The sequence below is a fragment of the Nipponia nippon genome, unplaced genomic scaffold (genome assembly GCF_047370975.1).
Source record: "Nipponia nippon isolate SJK-2023a ecotype South Korea unplaced genomic scaffold, ASM4737097v1 scaffold_8, whole genome shotgun sequence".
NCBI lineage: Eukaryota > Metazoa > Chordata > Aves > Pelecaniformes > Threskiornithidae > Nipponia > Nipponia nippon.
The window spans coordinates 25704137-25723452 of NW_028262402.1; the positions used below are offsets into that span (position 1 = coordinate 25704137).

The 19316-nt window shown below is 43.4% G+C and overlaps 1 protein-coding gene across 1 annotated transcript; it reads left to right on the forward strand.

The window, feature by feature from the left end:
* Positions 1-3486: 3486 nt before the first annotated feature.
* MINAR2 (membrane integral NOTCH2 associated receptor 2) lies at positions 3487-12537 on the forward strand. Its single transcript, XM_009476564.2, has 3 exons — positions 3487-3666; positions 11304-11549; positions 12358-12537. The coding sequence occupies exons 1-3, from the start codon at positions 3502-3504 to the stop codon at positions 12535-12537; spliced, it is 591 nt and encodes a 196-aa protein (XP_009474839.1). The 5' UTR covers positions 3487-3501.
* Positions 12538-19316: the final 6779 nt, after the last annotated feature.

Genomic DNA, 19316 nt, shown 5'->3' on the forward strand with positions numbered 1-19316 from the left:
ATCTAGGGTGGCAGTCATGTGAGATTCCTCAAAGACCACAACTGGGAAGTTACAGAACTGCTTGCCATGGTCCATAAACTGTAATTTCAAACAGCCGCTCTACCAGAGGACTGGCAGATTGCAGTGTAATTCCTGCCTGTGGAAAAGGACTTCTTTAGGGGATCCTTTGAACTACAGACAAGGCATCTTGAGTTCCTTTTCTGGTGCCATAAAAGCCAATAAAAAAGAATTAAGATCCTGAGTTACTGGATAAGAATGGGCTGTTGGGAGAGAGTCAGCTTGGCTTCAGTTGTGTCCTGAACAAAGAGGATCAGATGGACACAGAAGTCTCCGACAAGGTTCCACATTACAAGATATTCAAGAAACTACATTCACACAGGACTACAGGAGCAATCTTTATGGCTTGAAAGCTGATTAAAGGGTTGGAAGCAAAATGGTCATCCTTCAGCATGGAGAAGAGTCAGCAGTATGGTTCCCCAAGGAATGATGCTGGCTTTAGTTTTTTTCAACTTTGTCATCAATGGTATGAGGAAGAGAGTAAAAACTGAGATCTGCAGCTCTGCAGATGACATTAAGCTCCTGTGGTTAACCAACTGTTCCCTCACTTTTCAAGAAGCTCACAAAACTGAGTGATTAGGCAAGATGTTAGCCAATGAACTTTGATGTGGGTAAATGTATGGTAGTATAGCTATGGAAAATAGCCTAAACTATTCCTACAAGATACTGAACTTGCAACTGGCAGTCAGAGAGGTGGAGAAAAATCATAGTGTCATTGATTACTGTAGTCTGAAGTTATTAGCTCTATGAGAATAGCAGGAAAAAAAGGCAAAACCTGATGGATGTTGTCAGAAGAGAAGGCATCATTTTTTCCATTTTTTGAACTGTGGTGTAACCACAGCTTGAGTATTGCATTCATTTATGGTTGCTGTGTTCTCATGGACAATGTAGTGGACTTACGACGTAACACATTAAAAAAGGCAAATAAATGAGCAAGGGGATAGACCAGGTGGCTTATGAGATGAGTCTGAAACAGTCAATACTTCAGGTTGGAGGAGGAGGCTGAGATGAGCATGGTCAACATTTAAAAAATTCTGAAGGTAATTGATAGATAAGCTGTGCTTGGAGCTCTTGTTCTTAAAATCCTGCAGTACAACAAAGAAGGCATCCTTGATGAAACTAGTATGGAAATTAGTTTAAAACACACAAAAGTATGCACTTGAGACAGATGGTTATGACGTTCTGAAGCTTGCTTCTAGAGGAGGTAGTATCAGAAGATTTGGAAAGCAATTAGACAAATTCATGAACAACAAGCCCATGAATAGATAATAAAAGGCTTGGGAAGAGACATTCTAGCACAAAAAATTTTGTGGCTTAGAATCATAGAATCATAGAATCGTTAAGGTTGGAAAAGACCCTTGAGATCATCGAATCCAACCGTTAACCTAGCACTGCCAAGTCCATCAGTATACTGTGTCCTCAAGCACCACATCTATCCGTTCTTTAAATACCTCCAGGGATGGAGACTCAACCACTTCCCTGGGCAGCCTGTTCCAATGCTTGACCACCCTTCCGGTGAAGAAGTTTTCCCTAATATCTAACCTAATCCTCCTCTGGTGCAGCTTGAGACCATTTCCTCTCGTCCTATCACTTGTTACTAGGGAGAACAGATCGACCCCCACCTCATTACAACCTCCTTTAAGGTTCGGGGGGACTAAAAGGAGAATGAACTGCAGAAAGTAGCCAGGTGCACACAGTCTCCCTAAACAGCATCTCTTCTTGCCTTTTTCAAACACAGTGATAGGTCCTGGGCTTGGGGGATCTGACCTAGTGAGACGTTTTTTACATTCTTCCGTCATGTCTAATGAAACAAAGTAGTGTCGATAAGTAAATTCACACAGATGCACACCACATCGTATGCTACATAGCACGTAAGAATCCTGTGTTCGGAGACACACTGGAAAGGGTATATATGTGTAAGAAAGCAGGCATGGTTGTACATATCCAGCTATTTTAGAACACAAATTATTACTGTCTTAGTTCTGCACAGGGAAAAAGGGGGACCACATCTCATGGTAAGCTTAAACCAGCAGCTTCATGGTAGTCCCTTAGCGTACACTGTAAAGGTGTGTTAGTGTTTCAGGGCTTCATTACACTGTGGACAAACAATTATAAATGTAGCAGCAGGCTCCCCAGAAGCATGCACGTCCACTCAGAACTCACTACTGTCTCTTCTGTGGCTGCTCACAAATACTCTGAGTATCTACTTGAAAGGCAACATATTAATAATTTTTAACAGATATGCTGTTAAAAAAATTGCCAATAAATACATGCAAGGAAAAATCATGAGCTCTAAGTAGGTAAGGGTTTTAACTTATCTGTATATCAAAGTATTCAATTATTACATTAGGATCTTGCAGTAGTAACATCTTAAAAAAATAGTTTACTGGTTTTATTTTTGTTTTAAATTTCAGCAGTCTTCTGTAAGGAAAATAGTCTGGTCTGATCCTCTGGTCTAAGTACAAGGCTAAAATTTTTGTGATGCCCTAATTCTCAGCACTAATTTGATCCAAAATAGGTTTTCCTGGACTTCAAACAATGAACTTTCAAAAACCTATCCTCTCTGGCAGTGTCATAAAAAATTAAACGTATCTTAGAAAAACAGACTGGTTTGGAAAAAAAAGGTTAAAATAAAAACAAGGAGACTACTTTTGGTGGTTGTAAGTAATGGCCATGATGAGAAGGGGAATTTCATTAGCTGAAAGTCAAAAGAACTTAAGACTTATAAAATGATGATGAAAATATCAAATATCAAAATAAAATAATAAAAGTGAAGGGACTGAGACTACACCATTCAAGTCAGTAAGAGTTTTTTCCATTCACTTGAACAGGAGCAGAATCAATTCCCTGAAAACTTCTGTTATCAATTACTTGAAACAATCTAATATTTCCCAGGGTCAAGAAGAATTTACTGTGAAAGAAATCCCTGAACCTAAAAAAGTGGATGTCATAGCCGTCGTGGTAAACAGTACTGACCCACACAGCACAATGGAGCCTCTTAGTACTGCCACAGAAAAGAAGGACTTGCTTTGCGCTGGGACCTGCTTCTAATTTTCTGTGAAACAAGCTTGCTTTGAAGTATTGTAAGCTTGACATTTTTGGCAGGTCACTTGAGGAAGTGCTGGTATGCATTTAAGTGTCTCACGCATCTACTCACTGGTACTCTGTTAGCTTTAATGAGCACATATGTGTCTATCAAAACAGACCTTGAACTTGAAAACTTAAGCTAGACACTTACAGAAACATGTCTTGTCTGCTCTGCCACTTCTAAACAATCTTTTATCATTGGTAGATGATATAAGTGAGCCTGACACCAACCAGGGGGCAGATACAGTTTCAGGAAACTGTCGTATCCGTCTTCATGTCATTAATAATAGAAGGAGCGTGCACAGCCAGGAAGCAGAAGCTGGGGCTGTTTTCATTATTACTCTACAGGACAGAAACATGGACTTCTCCGTTTTGCCAAACAACAACCATCCTGATAAATTCCTGCAACTGGAGGTGAAGTCTCTAGAGAAAAACTCTGCCTTTCTACAAGCCAGCCTGGCAAAATTCCCAGAAGCAGCTTTACCTGGCGTGCAGCGGTGGCACAACAGGGTCTATTTACAGGTAAGGTCCAAAAGAGGCTGACATTTTTCCTGATTTTTCTACCTCGTTTTGGGGATCTGGAGACAAATAACATGTGGGTAAGCTTTCCCATTGACTTCAGTGAGGATCAGGCTCCAGGAGAAGAGTCACTCTCCTCAGGGCTTGTCCACTGACTTTATTTCAGTACATTAGGCTTCCTGCTGCTCATTGTAACATTTTCATAGCATTTCCCAGAAAGTCTAGTGATGTCACATACTGATTAATTGTACTAAAGGGGCAAAATAAGCAAACCCCAGACTTAAACCTGAAAGCCAGGCCATATCCCTCAAACTCATTGAAAAGGCACATTAGAGAAAGCATCAGAGATTCTTGCTAGTGTCTTGTGAGCTTATATATATCTACATAGTTCACTGTAGCTTCCTCTTTATTTTGCCTCGTTTCCCTCATCCTACTTTGACCTTCTGTTATCCTGACAGACAGCTTTTGAAAGTGTGAAACACAGTAACTGTATTAATCCAGGTTATTATATAGAGGCAGTGGCAGTTTCTTGGTGAAGATGTAAATGTGTGCTGCCTAGCAGAGGCCCTGGAGTCGGCAGCAGTGAAGTTCATGTCTGGATCAGCAGCAGTACAGCTGCATCAGCTCACACCCCTCTGGGCCCCACTTGCTGCTCCACAGCGCTCCTTTCCTGCTGCCCAGGGAGCCCCTCGCCTTCCCCACCCCTAGCATGAGCAAAAGCTCCAAGGTCTGGTTCTTGTCAAGGGATGGAGACACACAAAAGCAGTGGGGGGGGGGGGGTGGGGTGGGTGGGGGGGTGTCTGTGGAGAAAGGTCTGCATCCTGAGGATCCTCAGGGTGGGGGTCCAATTCCCCAAGGGAATGAGGAGTGGGAGCCAAAAAAACATCAACCTGGGGGAAGGGAAGAGAAAGAGCCTTAAAGTCTCCTACAGCTACTTCCAGTTGCATTTCTCCCTTCTCAGACATTTCTCCCTATCGACCCCCCAAACCCCGTTGCTCCCTCCCAGGGTCCATTCCAGCCCTCATCCACACACAAAAGTCCTCCCCCTCCTGACACCCGCGTCCATGACCCCCCCTTAACTTTCCTAGCCCCTTCCCACCCCAGACACCGTCCCCTCTGCCTACCCCAATGCCTCCAGCTGCCTCTGCTCGTATTGTATAATCATTGCTGGCGATTCCCCAGGAGAGCTGAGAGGGAGGGACACACGGTCGCCCGTTGTCTCCCATGCAGAGAGCCCTAACCAAGGGAAGGAGCCTGCGGGATCCCAAACAATGGGGTATGGTGCAATGCTGGCCTCACTCCCTACCCCACATAAGCCCTTCTTTTGTGCAGGAGGGAGGCAGCCACACACAGAGCCTCCTCCGCAGCAGGGATCCTTCTCCCTATTGTCGTTTAACAGGACACACTGTCAACGAGCCAGGGCAGCAGAGATGCAGAAGGATTAAAAATGTGTGGGGAGCCCTGTGCTTTTTCGATTTGTGCTCTGCCCCCCGCCACCAGTGAGAGGGTTTTCCTGGAACTCTGTTCCCAGCCCCAGGATGGCCATTTCAAAGGAAATGTCTGTGCTCACTATGTCTCCAGAAATGCAGTTTGCAATGTGGTATGTTTTATAAATGTTAAACCTAGGACACAACCTATACTTTTAAGTGTATTCATTAGTGAATTCAAGCTGTCCAGAAAAAATTCGTTGTGCCTTATTCTCTCTCCCTTATGAGCTCCCTTCCTTTTTTCCCTTTTGCTGACAATCAAATAAAGGGAAAAGAACTGATGAGTTCCAGACATTAGAATAAACACGATGGCACAGTGGAGAACTAATGGCGCAGGAATAACATGTTTTGCTTTAAGATGAGAGAGCTAATGGGGTTAAGGGTTAGTTAATTCAGAAACGGAAATGGGGGGGGGGGGGGAGGAGGGAAAAGAATTCATTTCAGAACATATGTGCGTGTCCTACAGACTCCTAAAGTCACTAAACCTTGAGAGTAGCCTAAATTCCCTGTTCAGAAATTCATTTTCTTTTAAGAAACTACTGCTACTCAGGGCTCGCTGTGTAAAGTGACTTCTCAGTGTCGTGCTTGTGGTCTCTTCCAGACCTTTATTATGTGATCATTTAAATTCAAGTGCACTTAAGTGCTTATGTGTTTTCTCCACCTATGAGATTTTAAATTTATTTCCATTATAAAAAGCAGCTTGACATAATGACAGTTCCTATTGCTGACCAAAAAGTTGCTTCTCTTTCTCCTTACTTTCCTCTTCTGTAACAGGCAACCTGAACAGCTTCCCTGCTTAGTGTATATTTTCATCATCTACTTTGAATAAAACAAACCATAAAGCAGTCCAGGAATCTTGGCCCTTCCTTGTGAAAAGCAGCATGAAAAGCACAGACTGTTTCTCCTGCAAATAGCTAGCTATTGATGGCTTTCTGGTTGCCCTGAAAATTTCCAGTCCCGCTTGACTATCTCCCACAATATGTTGTTGTGCTCAGCACAAACCTGATGATTAATCCTCTATATCTGCTTCTGATACCCAGGGTGCATGTCTCCCCCGTAGTCTACTTGGTCATTTTCTGCAATTCTTAGGCTTCTTTTTCCTGCTTGTATTTCCCTTTTTTCCCTATTTCTGGAAGACAGCAGAGAGTATTTGGTCTTTGAAAACTGTGCTACTTCTTGTCATGCTGCTCTTGCTTAGGAATTCACAACTCCGAGCAAATTTTGACCTGTAGGTATTCTAGTTATCATGCTAACTGCACTCCTGACCCCTCCTGGTCTCTCATCTGAGCTAATACCTCCTACCTTTGCTTGTTTCTTAGTGTATCCAGACAAGAGATTTTTTTTTATCTATGTTAGGTGCTGGGTTACAGTCACTTGTTTGTCCCCTGGCTCATACGTGCATTACATACTTCCACACTTTCCCTTATTCTTCCCTAGACATCTGCAACTGGACATAATCAGAGCCAGCTGCAAGGTTGGCAGGAGCTTTGGTGTGACACCATACAAAAGTTTTTATATAATGCACTCACAACCCTGCAGAACTCCATTACCAATGACAGATAAAACAGCTTTCTTTAAGTAAACTATTCATTACGAGGACAAAAGTACACTCAATGCTGCACAATTAAAATAGTCTGTAGGAATGCCTACATTTCTCTAAATATTCCTGTCACTCCAGTTTAAGTGTTTATAACCATCTACTGATCTCCTTCTTATCCATGTCAGGTGGCTTCCCAGGTTGCTTTGTAGTACCTGATAATTGCCTTATGTCTCTGACAAGCATTTCTGATCCCCTTCAGTTCCTTGGATAAGAAAACTTGCATTCTCAGGAATTCTTGCTGTGAGTTGTCTGCCCTACTGCCTTTCAGATCTGTTTACCTACCCTCGTTTACTCCTTCCCTTCCTGATTGCTTTTCCATAGCATCCTCTATGAGATCAGAATTGTGCAGGAAATTCTAAAGAGCTAATAATTATTTATCCTGATAAACGAGCTTTTTTTATTGACCAAATGCCTAGCAATACCTATTCAGTTGTTACAACTATCACAGGGATTCTTGGGTTACTACCTAACAGCTTTTTGTCTGTCAGACCTTTTGCCTGTCTTAGAAACCGGTCTCTACATCAGAAAAATGCCCTTCCAAGTGCTGGGAGAGCCCTCCAGGGTATGTTACAAGGCTTCTGTGTAACGGAGGGTTATAGTTTTAAACAAATTACATGCAAATACAATAATCACCCTGCTACACACTTTCATTAGGATTGAGGAGGTTGTTATAAAACAAATCCTGCAGAACCTGGTGGTCCTAGGTTTCTTGAAGACTCCCTTGGTTGAAACTTTTAGGCATAGCTGCCCATCAACAGCATTTGTAACTTTCATTGAGTATCTCCCCTGGCTGCAGCTGGAGACCATGGCTGGCCATGGGACAAGAGGAACTAACTCTCTTTGGGGAGGAGTAAAGAAAAATTTGACTTGCAGGAAGTAGACTTCCTTAATTTTTGAGGTGTATCTTTGATCTCTTCTTGCAGGTAGATGGGCATGAGACCAAGGCCTAGCCTTAATTGTTGATGTCCTGGTTTTGGTGGGTAATTAGCTTGATGTCTCCTATCACAGACTGAAGAAAGAACGATTAGACTTTCAGGTTGTTTCAGTGCTAACAACAATGGCAACAGCGGAACAAAAGGATGAAGTCAGGATAAAAATCAGATAAACATGTTTCCTAGCAATATAGATTAATTTGTATGTACCTATACACATAATTTGCATTACGAAAAAATCTGCAAGAAAAACCTGTGGAGAAAGCACATGTTGACTCAGGGATGGAACTAACATTGACTCTCTACAGATCTTCAGGCTTTTTACAGAATCCTCTTTTTGTACATGCCAGCTCTCTGGGTCTGTCAAAGCAGGACAAACTGTTCTCAGTGAAACACGAGTTAGAAACCATAACAGCTTTCTTGCTTATGAGCTATAGGTAGATCAAATACAGTTATGTGTTTGAAGCGTTGAGCATTTTTCATCTTGTTAAATGAGTATTTCGTCAACACATTTCAACTACAATTTCTCGGAGTTCTTCATAACTATTGCTGCTTTGCGTATTTGCTGTTGCCTCCTTCCATTCAGTGAATAGTAACATAAATTGCCTGTGATTTGATCTGTTCCACCCTCATTCACACTGGCTTCTTAAACACAGTGTATATCATATAAATTCTTTACCGCATATGGATATCTAAGTTTACAATATTTTCCCCTTTCTTTGAACATTTGCTTCATGAATCAGGATCAAAACATAAAAGTCTGTGAAAACTGTTGGGAGATGTTTTGAATCTTAAAAGAAAAAATATGTAGTTTTTGCTAGAATTAATACTAGCAGGCATATTTTTATTATCTAATCTCCTGTTTCTCTTCATCTATAAATGCATATGTTTCAGGCAATCTTCTTCATATTTCTCCGTATCATTTCTTGGACCTAAACCTTTTTTTTTTTTTAATGTGCTTCAGGCTTCAGGCTTCTGTCCTTCCTTTTCCCTAACTAGTCTCTGGGACATATCTACTGCAAAAGTTTCACAACCAAGTGTTTGCCTGCACTCAAGTGTATTCTCCTGATTAGCTTGGCACTTCAATGGCTATTCTCTAAAACTTCTGCAAACTATCTCCTTCCTCAAATTCCAGTCCAGTTCTCACAGTAAAAGCCTGTTTCTCCTTCCATCCTATTCCCTCTCTACCTTTGCTCCAGGCTACCACATTCTCCTCTTCTCAGGCCCATGAAAAGAGAGGTAAAAAGGGGCAAAAAGTTTTGCTACAAAGCACTCTCTTTATGAACAAATTTTGCCTCATGCCATCTATTCCAAGTTTTGGAGCATTTTATTTAAAACAGCTTTAGAAATTACTGTCAAGTCACATTCTTTTCACATTTTAGCCTACGGAGACCAAGAATCCCCAATGAGACAGTTCGTGTTCTTCAACAAAATGTTCTCCAAGTTCAACTATCTAGCAAGCCTGAGGGAAGCATCATTAAGGTCAATGACAAATTTTAAGTAATAAATAAAACAAAACAAAACAAAACAAAACAAAACAAAACAAAACAAAACAAAACAAAATAAAATAAAATAAAATAAAATAAAATAAAATAAAATAAAATAAAATAAAATAAAATAAAATGCAGTCAGAAAGAAACAACAGTTAAAAACACCAGCTCAGCTGAAATCTGGCCAGTACAACCCAGAGGACTTCAGTGCCAGCTGTAACTGCAATGCAAAAAGTAATATTGTCAGGGGATATGTCAAGACTAAGGAATGACATATGGAAATTATGAACCAGAGGGACTGGGAGGGCACTGAGAATCCACCCACCTACTAATGGTAGTTATTGATGGGAAACACGCTGAGTCACTTGTACATGATTTAGTGATAAGAATGCCAGCATGATGTTTCCTCCTAGCGTTTCTTAGACAAAAGCTGTTGTTTTCTCTTCTCCACCTTTTTTTTTTCTGAAGGAAATCAATCCTCCTGCTTCGTTCTACACCTGCCTGCCCTAGACCAACTCACACATGTCTATGTGCATGCCAGGCTCTGTGCCATAAAGTAGGTGATGACATGTAGCAGCTGGCTTCCAACTGAAAGTGGATTCACCAGCCCACAAAGGGGGCAGAAAATTACTCAAGCAGAAGAAGCCAGTAGTTTGCAATCAGCTTAGGGACCTGCACTGGCCGATGTGGGATCTGAGCAGCTCCCAGAGACACTGTCAAGGAGGAGGTGGGATCCCCTGGGAACCCACCAGAAAGGTGGAAGGAGAAGCAGGACATGCCTGTAGCAGCAGCAAGCCCTTCAGCTGCTGAAGTCCGTCCAGCCCATGGCACCTTAACAGCTGGAGATCTCAATACAAGTGAAATACCCCAAGAAAGATGTCCTTTCAGGGAAGGAAGTTTCTCAGGTCCCTGCCTCTTCACCGGCTGTTTATGAAGTGCACTCAGCTTCTGGGAGTCTGGCAGTGGGTGCTGCCCACATCTTTGTGATTTCTGAGGGTGGGAGAGGGCTGAGGCATGCCCCTCTCCCAGCACACCTGCTGCAGGGCCACTGGGTCAGGCCAAGGCTCCCCTCATCTCAACATAAAGTTCCTAAGGACAAAGGTGCTAATGGGGAAGCGGTGTTTGCTGATGAGGAAAGCTGAATTTACACTGTGATGGTTCTGCAGAAGCAGTCCTGAGACACGGGACAGGTGTTAGCATGAGGCAAGGGTTGTGCCAGAAGCAAGTCCCTCGGGAAGCCGCCGCACTGCCAGAACCACAGATTGGTGACAGATTAATTCAAAGTCTTGGGAACAGAAGGCTGTGGTGAACCAAAATCTTGAACAGATTGAATTAGAGAGTCTGATTGCACTCCTCCATGCAATTACAGATTGAAAAATGTGGTAACTACCATCTTACCAGCTCCTGAAGAGGCTCTTAGTGCTGTGTTAAGCAGCAGCTTGAGAGTTCTCCAAAAATATGATGCCACCAGGGTTGTTTGTCCTCCTCCCTTGCCACCCCCCTGTTCTAAAAGGTCTGATTTAACAATTATTGCTTCTGGGACACTGCTCAGATATCTATTTACCTTTGAGTTCTGCCAGTGCCCGAAGTAAGGACTCTCCCTCAGTTGAATCAAGGGCCTCTGACATCCTAACACGGGTCTAACATTCAACAGCATCAGCAGAACTGCGAATCACACCCCTGCTGTCAGAGGTGCAGCTCCAGTCAAGGCAGTCCCTTACACACCATTACCCATGTGCTTCATTCTGCTTTGCACTTACAGCTCTGCTTCTGCATCGTATGCCCGTGGCGTTCATCAGAACTGCATCTTCTACTGCAGTCTTCCACAGCATTGTTTTGCTGAAGCAGAGGCTTTATTTCAGCAGGCGTTATAAAGCAAGTTCACGTTTGCAAAAGAGTTTAATGTTCAGATTGTACCCACGTCCTTTCCCCAGAAGGAAGAAATCTGCCCAGAGTAAACAGTCAGGCTCCCTTTACTGTACTGTAGATGTTTGCCAGAATGAGAAAAATTGTTGCATGTGACATTTTAAAAATGATTCTGTTGTATTACAAATGATAACTCTGGAAGGGGACCCATGTCATAGGCAAATTAAGATGAAAGCCAGCTTCTGATGTAACTTGTGCCTTACAGAGAGAAAAGAGAAATGTCACCGAGCTGCCGGGCTTAGGCTTAAATAAGGTCAGTCAAGAAATGATAGACAAAGCCCTTGGGAAACATATTACACCCATCACCCTGAAATCGACAATCAAAAGCAACCCCTTGTATAGTGATACCCAGCTGGATGACAACTGGGAGGAGAAGAAAAAGACCCCTTCCTGGACCGTGCAAGACTACGACAGGCACTCACTGCACTCTAACTTGGCCAGCCACATAAAGGTAACGCACTGTTCACTGCATTTGAGCAAAGTGAATTGCTATGAGCCGTGTGGTGTGTGCATGAACCACTGAGTAGCCCGCTTGTCTCTTTTTGGTGGGATTCTAGAAGTAAATATGGTCGTATTTTCCAGTACAGACATGACACTATCATGAGTCTGATCAGGAAAAGAATTCTATGTATCTGGTTAGACTCCAGGAATTTCAGTTCTGCAGAACACAACCTGTGCATCTAGAGAAAGTCTTAAACCACAACACTCCGCAACTCAGCTTCCCTGTTTGTATAGGGAAGAACTATAAAAGAGGCACTTAAATACTACATGCCCACTATAATAACTGTTCATAACATCATTCTGTTACCAAATAACACACATTTTCTCAGCCTCATCCACACTATGCAGGATTCTGCCTGCCTGTGGGTTGGCACAAATTACTTTTAGAGTTACTTTTGTGAGCTTTTTTCTACTGTTCCCTTTTTTGGAAAGGGACTCAGATCTGTGTTTATAAATCGACATCTCTTCTTGAGAAGACAACATGGTTTCTTCTGGACTTTTTAATCACATTTCAACGGCTGGTGTCCTACATTTGGTTCCTGGCTGAAAACTGTGGTTTTAATTTTCCCCAGTGGAACATTTGCAGCATCTGGCAAGTAGTACAACCTGTGTTCAAGTGAATGTTTCTTGAATTTGTGTTGTGATGCCTTAAATTCATTAATCACTATCTGATGATAGCCAAAATACTTCTGGCTATGTTCTAATGACTTTATGTGCAAGACAGAGGAACTGAGTTCATTTTCTGATTTTTCTTTTAGGAAAATCCTAATGATCTACAGTTCTGGATGGGGGATATTTATACTCCTGGGTATGATACCTTGTTAAAAAAGAAAGAGAGAGAAAAAAAGCATTCCAAATGTTGCCGAATCATCCTGCTCATGGTAATAGCTGTTTGCATCCTGATTACCATAGTCACGCTCAGCGTTTTTCTTACTTAGTACAGCCAAATGATGTTGATGGGAATTTTTTCAATAAATATTTTTATTAAGATATTCCCCTCCCTTGTTTTATTTGAATTCCAATTTTTTGTCACAAGTACAATTTGTTTGACATCACTATTTTACAATGTTCCTGTACAGCATAAGGAATTGATCCTGAAAAGAGACAAATAGTGTGAGCGCAGCAGAATGTCTCCTTAAGGGTATAATTAAAAAAGAAAACTATAAATATGCTACTTTTTTTAGTGCCTTCTTCTTTGGACTAGTGATTTGGCTCCGTATGTGTGGTATGGTACATATAGTATGTACAGACAAACAGTTGACTATTTGTTCTAATAAACACCTATCATCCTGTTCATCATTTTATGATGGCTATTATTGGAATATAGAAAAATATGATAAAGCGGCATTCAAGATATCCCAAAGAATTCTAAACCAAAAATTTATGCATTACTTAATGGCTGAATGCATTGCTGCAATGATGCAGCACTTAGTAAAAAGCTAGCCTAAATGTTTAAATGTTTCCTTACACTTATTCAGAGAAGAAATAAAAAAAATAGATGGCTGAGTTTCTAGCAAAAGAATTCACTGAGACCTGAGACAGGGTTTCTTTATCCCTGTGTCGTGTTCTTTGAACATGTAGCATCTCTGTCACCCCAAAAGATGGAGTGCCAATATGTTTTTTTAATCTGACACGTCAAAAACTGGAGCAAAATTGGTGGAGTACTAGAGTATAAACTGGAATTAGAATACACCTTAAAAAGATTAAAGGTATATAGCCATGCTGTGAAAAAGGGTCTTTGTAAATGAAAGGACCAAAATTAAATGTTAAAAGCACTCAGACAGTTAAGTTCGTACAGCTTGGGATAATTCACGAGGATGAAAATATGAGATAAAATGACAAAATAAAAAGTGAGTGAACAGAGAGACAAAAACTTAAGTTATATCTTCCCTTTCTGAGAAAATACTCCGAGTGCTACGAACCCTTTGTACCTCTATACTAGGGCAAGGGGCTATGAACACTACTGAGATGGGCGTCTCTCTCACTCCCACAAGACAATCTCAGAGATGCACAAATGTTGGAAATTTGGCGTTATACCAGATCTACCTCTCTTCACACAAAAAATGCTTTGGAATAGGTCAGGAATAAGACCAAGGTAGAGGGTGTGTATTACCCCTCTGAATTCTAGCACGTGCCCTACTTACAGCAGCTTTGCGGTGGTTTAACTCAGATCAAGATGGATTCATCTTCAAGTACAGTGTGACAGTAAGACAAGCGCATTAAATTCCTTCCTTCCTCACGTGGCCCATGTTTGAAATCTCATTTGTGCCGTAACTACTTGGGCCCTAGTCTACCTTGCACTGTAACAAGTTAGATGACCCAAGGTAAAATGGCTTACTGCTTTAATCTGGTGAGCAGCCAACAGCAAAAGTGTAGCAGCATTTTAATGCATTGGCATAAAATGAGTATCCCTATTGCAAAATTGCTCTAAATATACAGGGGAACTCAGTCTCCTGGCTTGCTGCAGTTTCAGGGTAGATGGGTGTTCTTGTCTGAGAGATCAGGTCCATTCAGCTTATGAAAGTAAGAACTTGGGAGCATTTTACAAGACTAATAGCTGACATTATGAAGTAATTATTCACATTAAAACAACAATACTTAACTGTTTTTTCCAGCCCAAGTACATTTGCTTTAAGTGCATTGCATACAATGCAGAGACGTATTTTTGTAAATTATTGAGGCCTGTAGGCGGGAAGCCTAAAAGCAAAAGGCTCTGTAATTTCCAGGAAAAGAGCCAATAATGCGAATTTCTTAACTGCATTGCTCTCTGAGGGTTTGGCAGGAGGGACAAAATCGTTTTCTCCGAAAGACCATTACTGGCTGTTTCAATCTGTTTTCGCTGCTGTCATCTAGCGGACAGTCAGAAAAGAGGAAAAACATTTCAGGCACGGAGGTGGCAGTGCGGAGTATTTGCGGTCCCCCCCCCCCCCCCCCCCGCCCCTTCTTACCCTCCCCTTTTTTTTTTTTGACTCATTTTTTTATTTTCGGCTCGCGCCGTTGCGATGCGGGTTCCTTTGCTGACACCTCGTGGCAGAGCGCGGCGGGCGCGCGGGCGGGAGGGCAGAGAGACCCCGCGCTCTGCTGTCACCCGTGTTTTCAGTTTTGGATGTGCAGCACTGCTAGAAACTGGAAGGGAGAAAAAGGCCCATTCATCTTCTGTGGGAGCATCTCCCTGGCCTTTAAGGAAGGGCCCCTCTGCTGCTTCTGCTGCTGCACACTTGAGGGAGCATTCACTGGGGGACAGCCCATTGCCTGCCTATTTGTGAGCTGTGTTCTAGGGTTGGAGAAAATAAACAATTGAATACTTTGGGGTAGTGGGGGGAACCCAAAAGATTGAGAGATGAAGACCTCTCTTCAAGGGGGAATGGTGGAGCCTTGGGATGCTTGGTACAATGTGCTTAGTCTAAAAATAATTAAGGAGACACCCCTTCGTTAACCACTTGATGCAATATTAGGTTACATGTGTTGTGCAAGAACACTTTTAATTTTTGGTTGGTAAGATTGCTTTGTGTTGCTTCTTTTACCATGCTTTTTTTTTTTCTCTCTTTTTTTTTGCAATTCATTAGTGACAGGGACTGAAGCAGAATAGTCATCACGTAACGTTTATAAACTAGGATCAGTATTGGAGTCTGGAGAACAGAATGTTTAGCGTATTCCAAAAGTGCTTTTAAAACTGGATGAATAAACCGACTCTACTAGGTAATGACATTAAAACGGGACATATGGCATTTTTTCCGTGGTAAGTAATCTCTGAGATCTACATTCATTGGTCTTGTCCTGGCCTGAGAGAACGCTTATGCATACACTTTGTTTGACATCAAGAGGATTTAAGCAGGTGCTTAAAGCTGAGAATGTAGTCAAATTTGGATCAGAACAGAAACAAATGTTGGCATGGGTTTAAAGTTTTTATTCCAGTGGTAATCAGCTCAAATGGCAGCAAAGTCTCCTACTTAGTAGTCAGTAAAAATTCTTAACATACAAGGTTGATACACCAATACCTTACCAGCACCTACTCATAAGATGTAGAACAAGGATATAACTGTGGTAGAATACTGTCTTTGACTGGGAAAACTGGCATTTGCAGTGAGGTGTAGCAGGGATTAGCTCTTACAAACTGTACAGCTGCAACCTGGAAGCAAATAAGAGCACTCGTTCATGCAGCTTCTGCCAACTTACAATTGTGCTGGCAGTTGCTGTATTTCATAAGTGATTTTAGAAAAATTAACTTCCTTCTCTCCAGCAAATAAGGATTAGCCTTGAAAACTACCTAAGTGATTGAACTTCATTTTTTATTGGCTTTTAGTACAGTTCTCCCAAATCACTAGAGCATCTTGGAAAATTCTGATGAGGAGATGCCCAACCTTCCTCTTCCCAACCTTCCTCTTCCTCTTCTTTTGCTACATTCTCCCCTTCCCAAAAGTGTCCATAAATACACAACTGAGTTTTCATGTTATTTGCTTTTAGCCTGTAAAGGTGCTGAACATGGGCTCCTGCCTGGCTCTGGTGCTCCAACAAGCACTATTTGGGGAACTTAGAGCTGCCATTCTCAGTACAGAGCTGGCCCATGGAAAGGATCTTGCAGGGCTTGTTGCTTTAGCAGAGTACATGTTTTCACACTTTCCAGCTTCATTTTTGTTCTTCTGCCAATGCACTCATTAAACAAGACAAAGTCTAAAAGAGGAAAAGAAGAGGGAAAGAGACATTTTTGAGTTTGCCATGGGTAAGGTTACCTTGGTCACATCAGGATTTGAGAAAGCAAGATGCAATGTGAGTTGTGAGATGTCATACATTATAAATTTCTCCGGGCAGGGCAGAAGTTACTCCTTCAGTTATGATGTTCTGGTGTGTGAGTGCTGAATTAATATTTATTTGAACAATAAAGAACCGTAACAGCAGAACCTGTGTGGATGCTAAACATCTCTGCTATCTATCACTGAAAGATCAGGAAGGTCCTCACAAATTGCCCTACCCAAGGAGAGTGTCCCACTGGTTAGTTCAGAGATGTTTTCAAGCAGATCAGACTACAGAATCTGCTCTAAGTGCCTGGCTCTGTGTAGTTACGCTCTTGTAAATGGAATAATTCGTTGAAATACAAATTCACAGGGATACTAGTCAGATGAACTAAACATCAGAGAGCCTTCCAGCGCAACAAATGTGATGTTCCTGTCAACTATTTTCTCGTGTGATTTTACTGGTTAGCAGATGCTTCTACATTTAAAAAGCTAGAGCAGCAGTTACCGGCTGTAACAAGCAACAGGTGTGACATAAGGTGTACCATGTCCTTCTGTTGCACAAGATAAATTTAAGAAGTTTTTAGCACCCAATATTTTGGGTGGATTACACTTTTTGGTTTAACAACAGCACTTTCCTCTTATATAGTTTCCTTTATAAAAAGTGCTTTTTGCACTACATAATTATTATATTTTTTAGGATTTCCCAGAAAGCTTTACCTCGTGGACAAAGAAGGACGCAAATCCAGAGCATTTCTGTGGATTCATAGTTCTGCTGTTACCTTACCTGTACAGCCATAAACTGATTATGTGGCATACTGCATGCACTGCTTCTGCTTTGCCTGCATCCGACGGTGGGCCAGCAGGAGTGATGCCTGCCCGGTCTGCAGGCAGCCACTGGAGCAGCTGCTGCACTCGGTGAGAGGAGATGACGCCTACGAGGAGTATGTGGTTGGCTTGCCTGCCCGCCTGCGCAGGAGGATGGCCATGGAGAGGGCCCGCAGCCGGTCCCCGCAGCAGCGCTACAACCTGCGCAGGCGGCCCACCAACGACCAGCCCTCAGCTGGCAGAAGGGAGCCTGCGGGGACCCACCGTGCACAGAGGCGGGGTGCAGCTCCGGGGCCCTCCGACGCCACCTCCCAGCAGGCTCCCGCACGCAGCGCTTCTCGGCAGCCAACCCCGCCGAGGCCATCTCGCGCGCGAAGACTGCCAAGTGCAGGCGAGCGCCCGGCTGGCCCTCCTGCTCCTCCGGACCCACGCAATGGCACGGGGTAGCTGCGGCCCCTCAGCATCTGCCTCTTCCCCCTCCAATAAACACCTTGATGCTTTCCAGGGTGCGTGCGTTTCATGAGCAAAGCGCAACTCACCGCGGGGAATGCTTTCCAACACTGGTTCATCAGTGAGGGAAAGGCAAAGGGGAGAATTTCTCGGAGGGCACCATGATTTCATTGTAGCTGGCAAGTTCCTCCACCTTCCCTGACCACCTGCTGCAGGTAGCCTGTGCTAACTTGGTGTGTTAGAGCGTGGAGGCTCTTCCCCCAGGGCCCCCGACAGCTTGCCAGAGTGTGCCCCTCTCAGGCCCATCTCGCCCATCCCGCCTTGAGCCCTGGGCAGGTGTGGAAGAGATCGGGGCATCTCCTCCAGCTCTCCGTCCCTCCCTCCTTCCCTCCCTGCAGCCCACCTCCAAGGGGACGCAGAGATAGGGGCACATCCCAGCCCGCTCCTGCATCTCTCTGCCCTGCCCCAGGGCTGCGGCTGCCGTTTTCCCACCTGCATCTACCTGGGAGACATCAAGAAGGCAACCTACATGGCCTACTGCGTGCACTGCTTCTGCTTTGCCTGGGAGATCTGCGGCGGTGGGCCAGCAGGAGAGACGCCTGCTCAGTCTCCAGGCAGCCTTTCGAGCAGCTGCTGCACTCTGGCTGAGGGGACGACGACGACTACGAAGAGTAGGTGGTTGGCTTGCCCGCCTGCCTACGCAGGATGGCCATGGAGAGGGCCCACAGCTGGTCCCCGCAGACCGCCAACAACTGCCCCTTGGCTAGCAGAACCGGGCCTGCGGGGACCGACAGCACACGGAGGCGCAGCTCCAGGGCTCTTCAATGCCACCTCCCAGCAGGCTCCTGCACCCAGCGATTCTCAGGAGCCAACATTGCCCAGCGCAGGAAAGAGCCCGGCTGCCCCTGCTGCTGCAATCGAAAGACAACCAAAGCAAGCAATTCGGCTCTTCTGGAGATGGCACCTTCTTAAACGAAACATCCATACTTAAACTACCATCTAGTAACACCGAAATTGTGAACTCCTCCAAAATACCTTGTGGCTGGCTCTCTCTTCCCACTTGTTTTAACACTGCAACGCACGTCACATCAGCCAGCTGGAAAAGTCATTGTACAGTCCTCCACAGAACAGTGGTAATGGCAACCATTTTCTCCTTCAGCACTGCCTCTTTTTAAGGTTGCTGAGAGTCTCTCTTCAAAGCAGCACAAAAGTAAAGCTCTGACCTTGCCAACTACCTTTAAATTTACCTCACGTACAAGGAAACGGGAGAAGGTCTTTTCATTTGGTTGAACTCTTCTGAATAATGCTCCTCTTATAACCTCTCTCAGAAAGTTTATCATTTTAGAGTTCCAGGCTGGACACAGACAGAACTCTGGAAGGAAAGAAAATAAACGTGGACGTGTTGGAAGATCCTGGTTTTGGAAGGGGTGGTTCCAGCCATTGGAGAAGACTCTACTGTCGTAACCAAGACTTATTTTCCCCTAACCCTTAAAGCATTATCTCAAGGGCAACTCACTAGGACTGAATGCAAAGAGAAACGACAAAGCAGACTGTAGTCAGATAGCTTTGAGATGTCGAGACCGGCAGCACTTTGGTTTCACTATTCATTCTAATATCCTTCTAATATCCGTCTAATATCCTTCTGTCCACTTAAGATGTATTACTGCTGTAAAAATTACACCTAGAATATTTTGCTTTCTCATTATAAA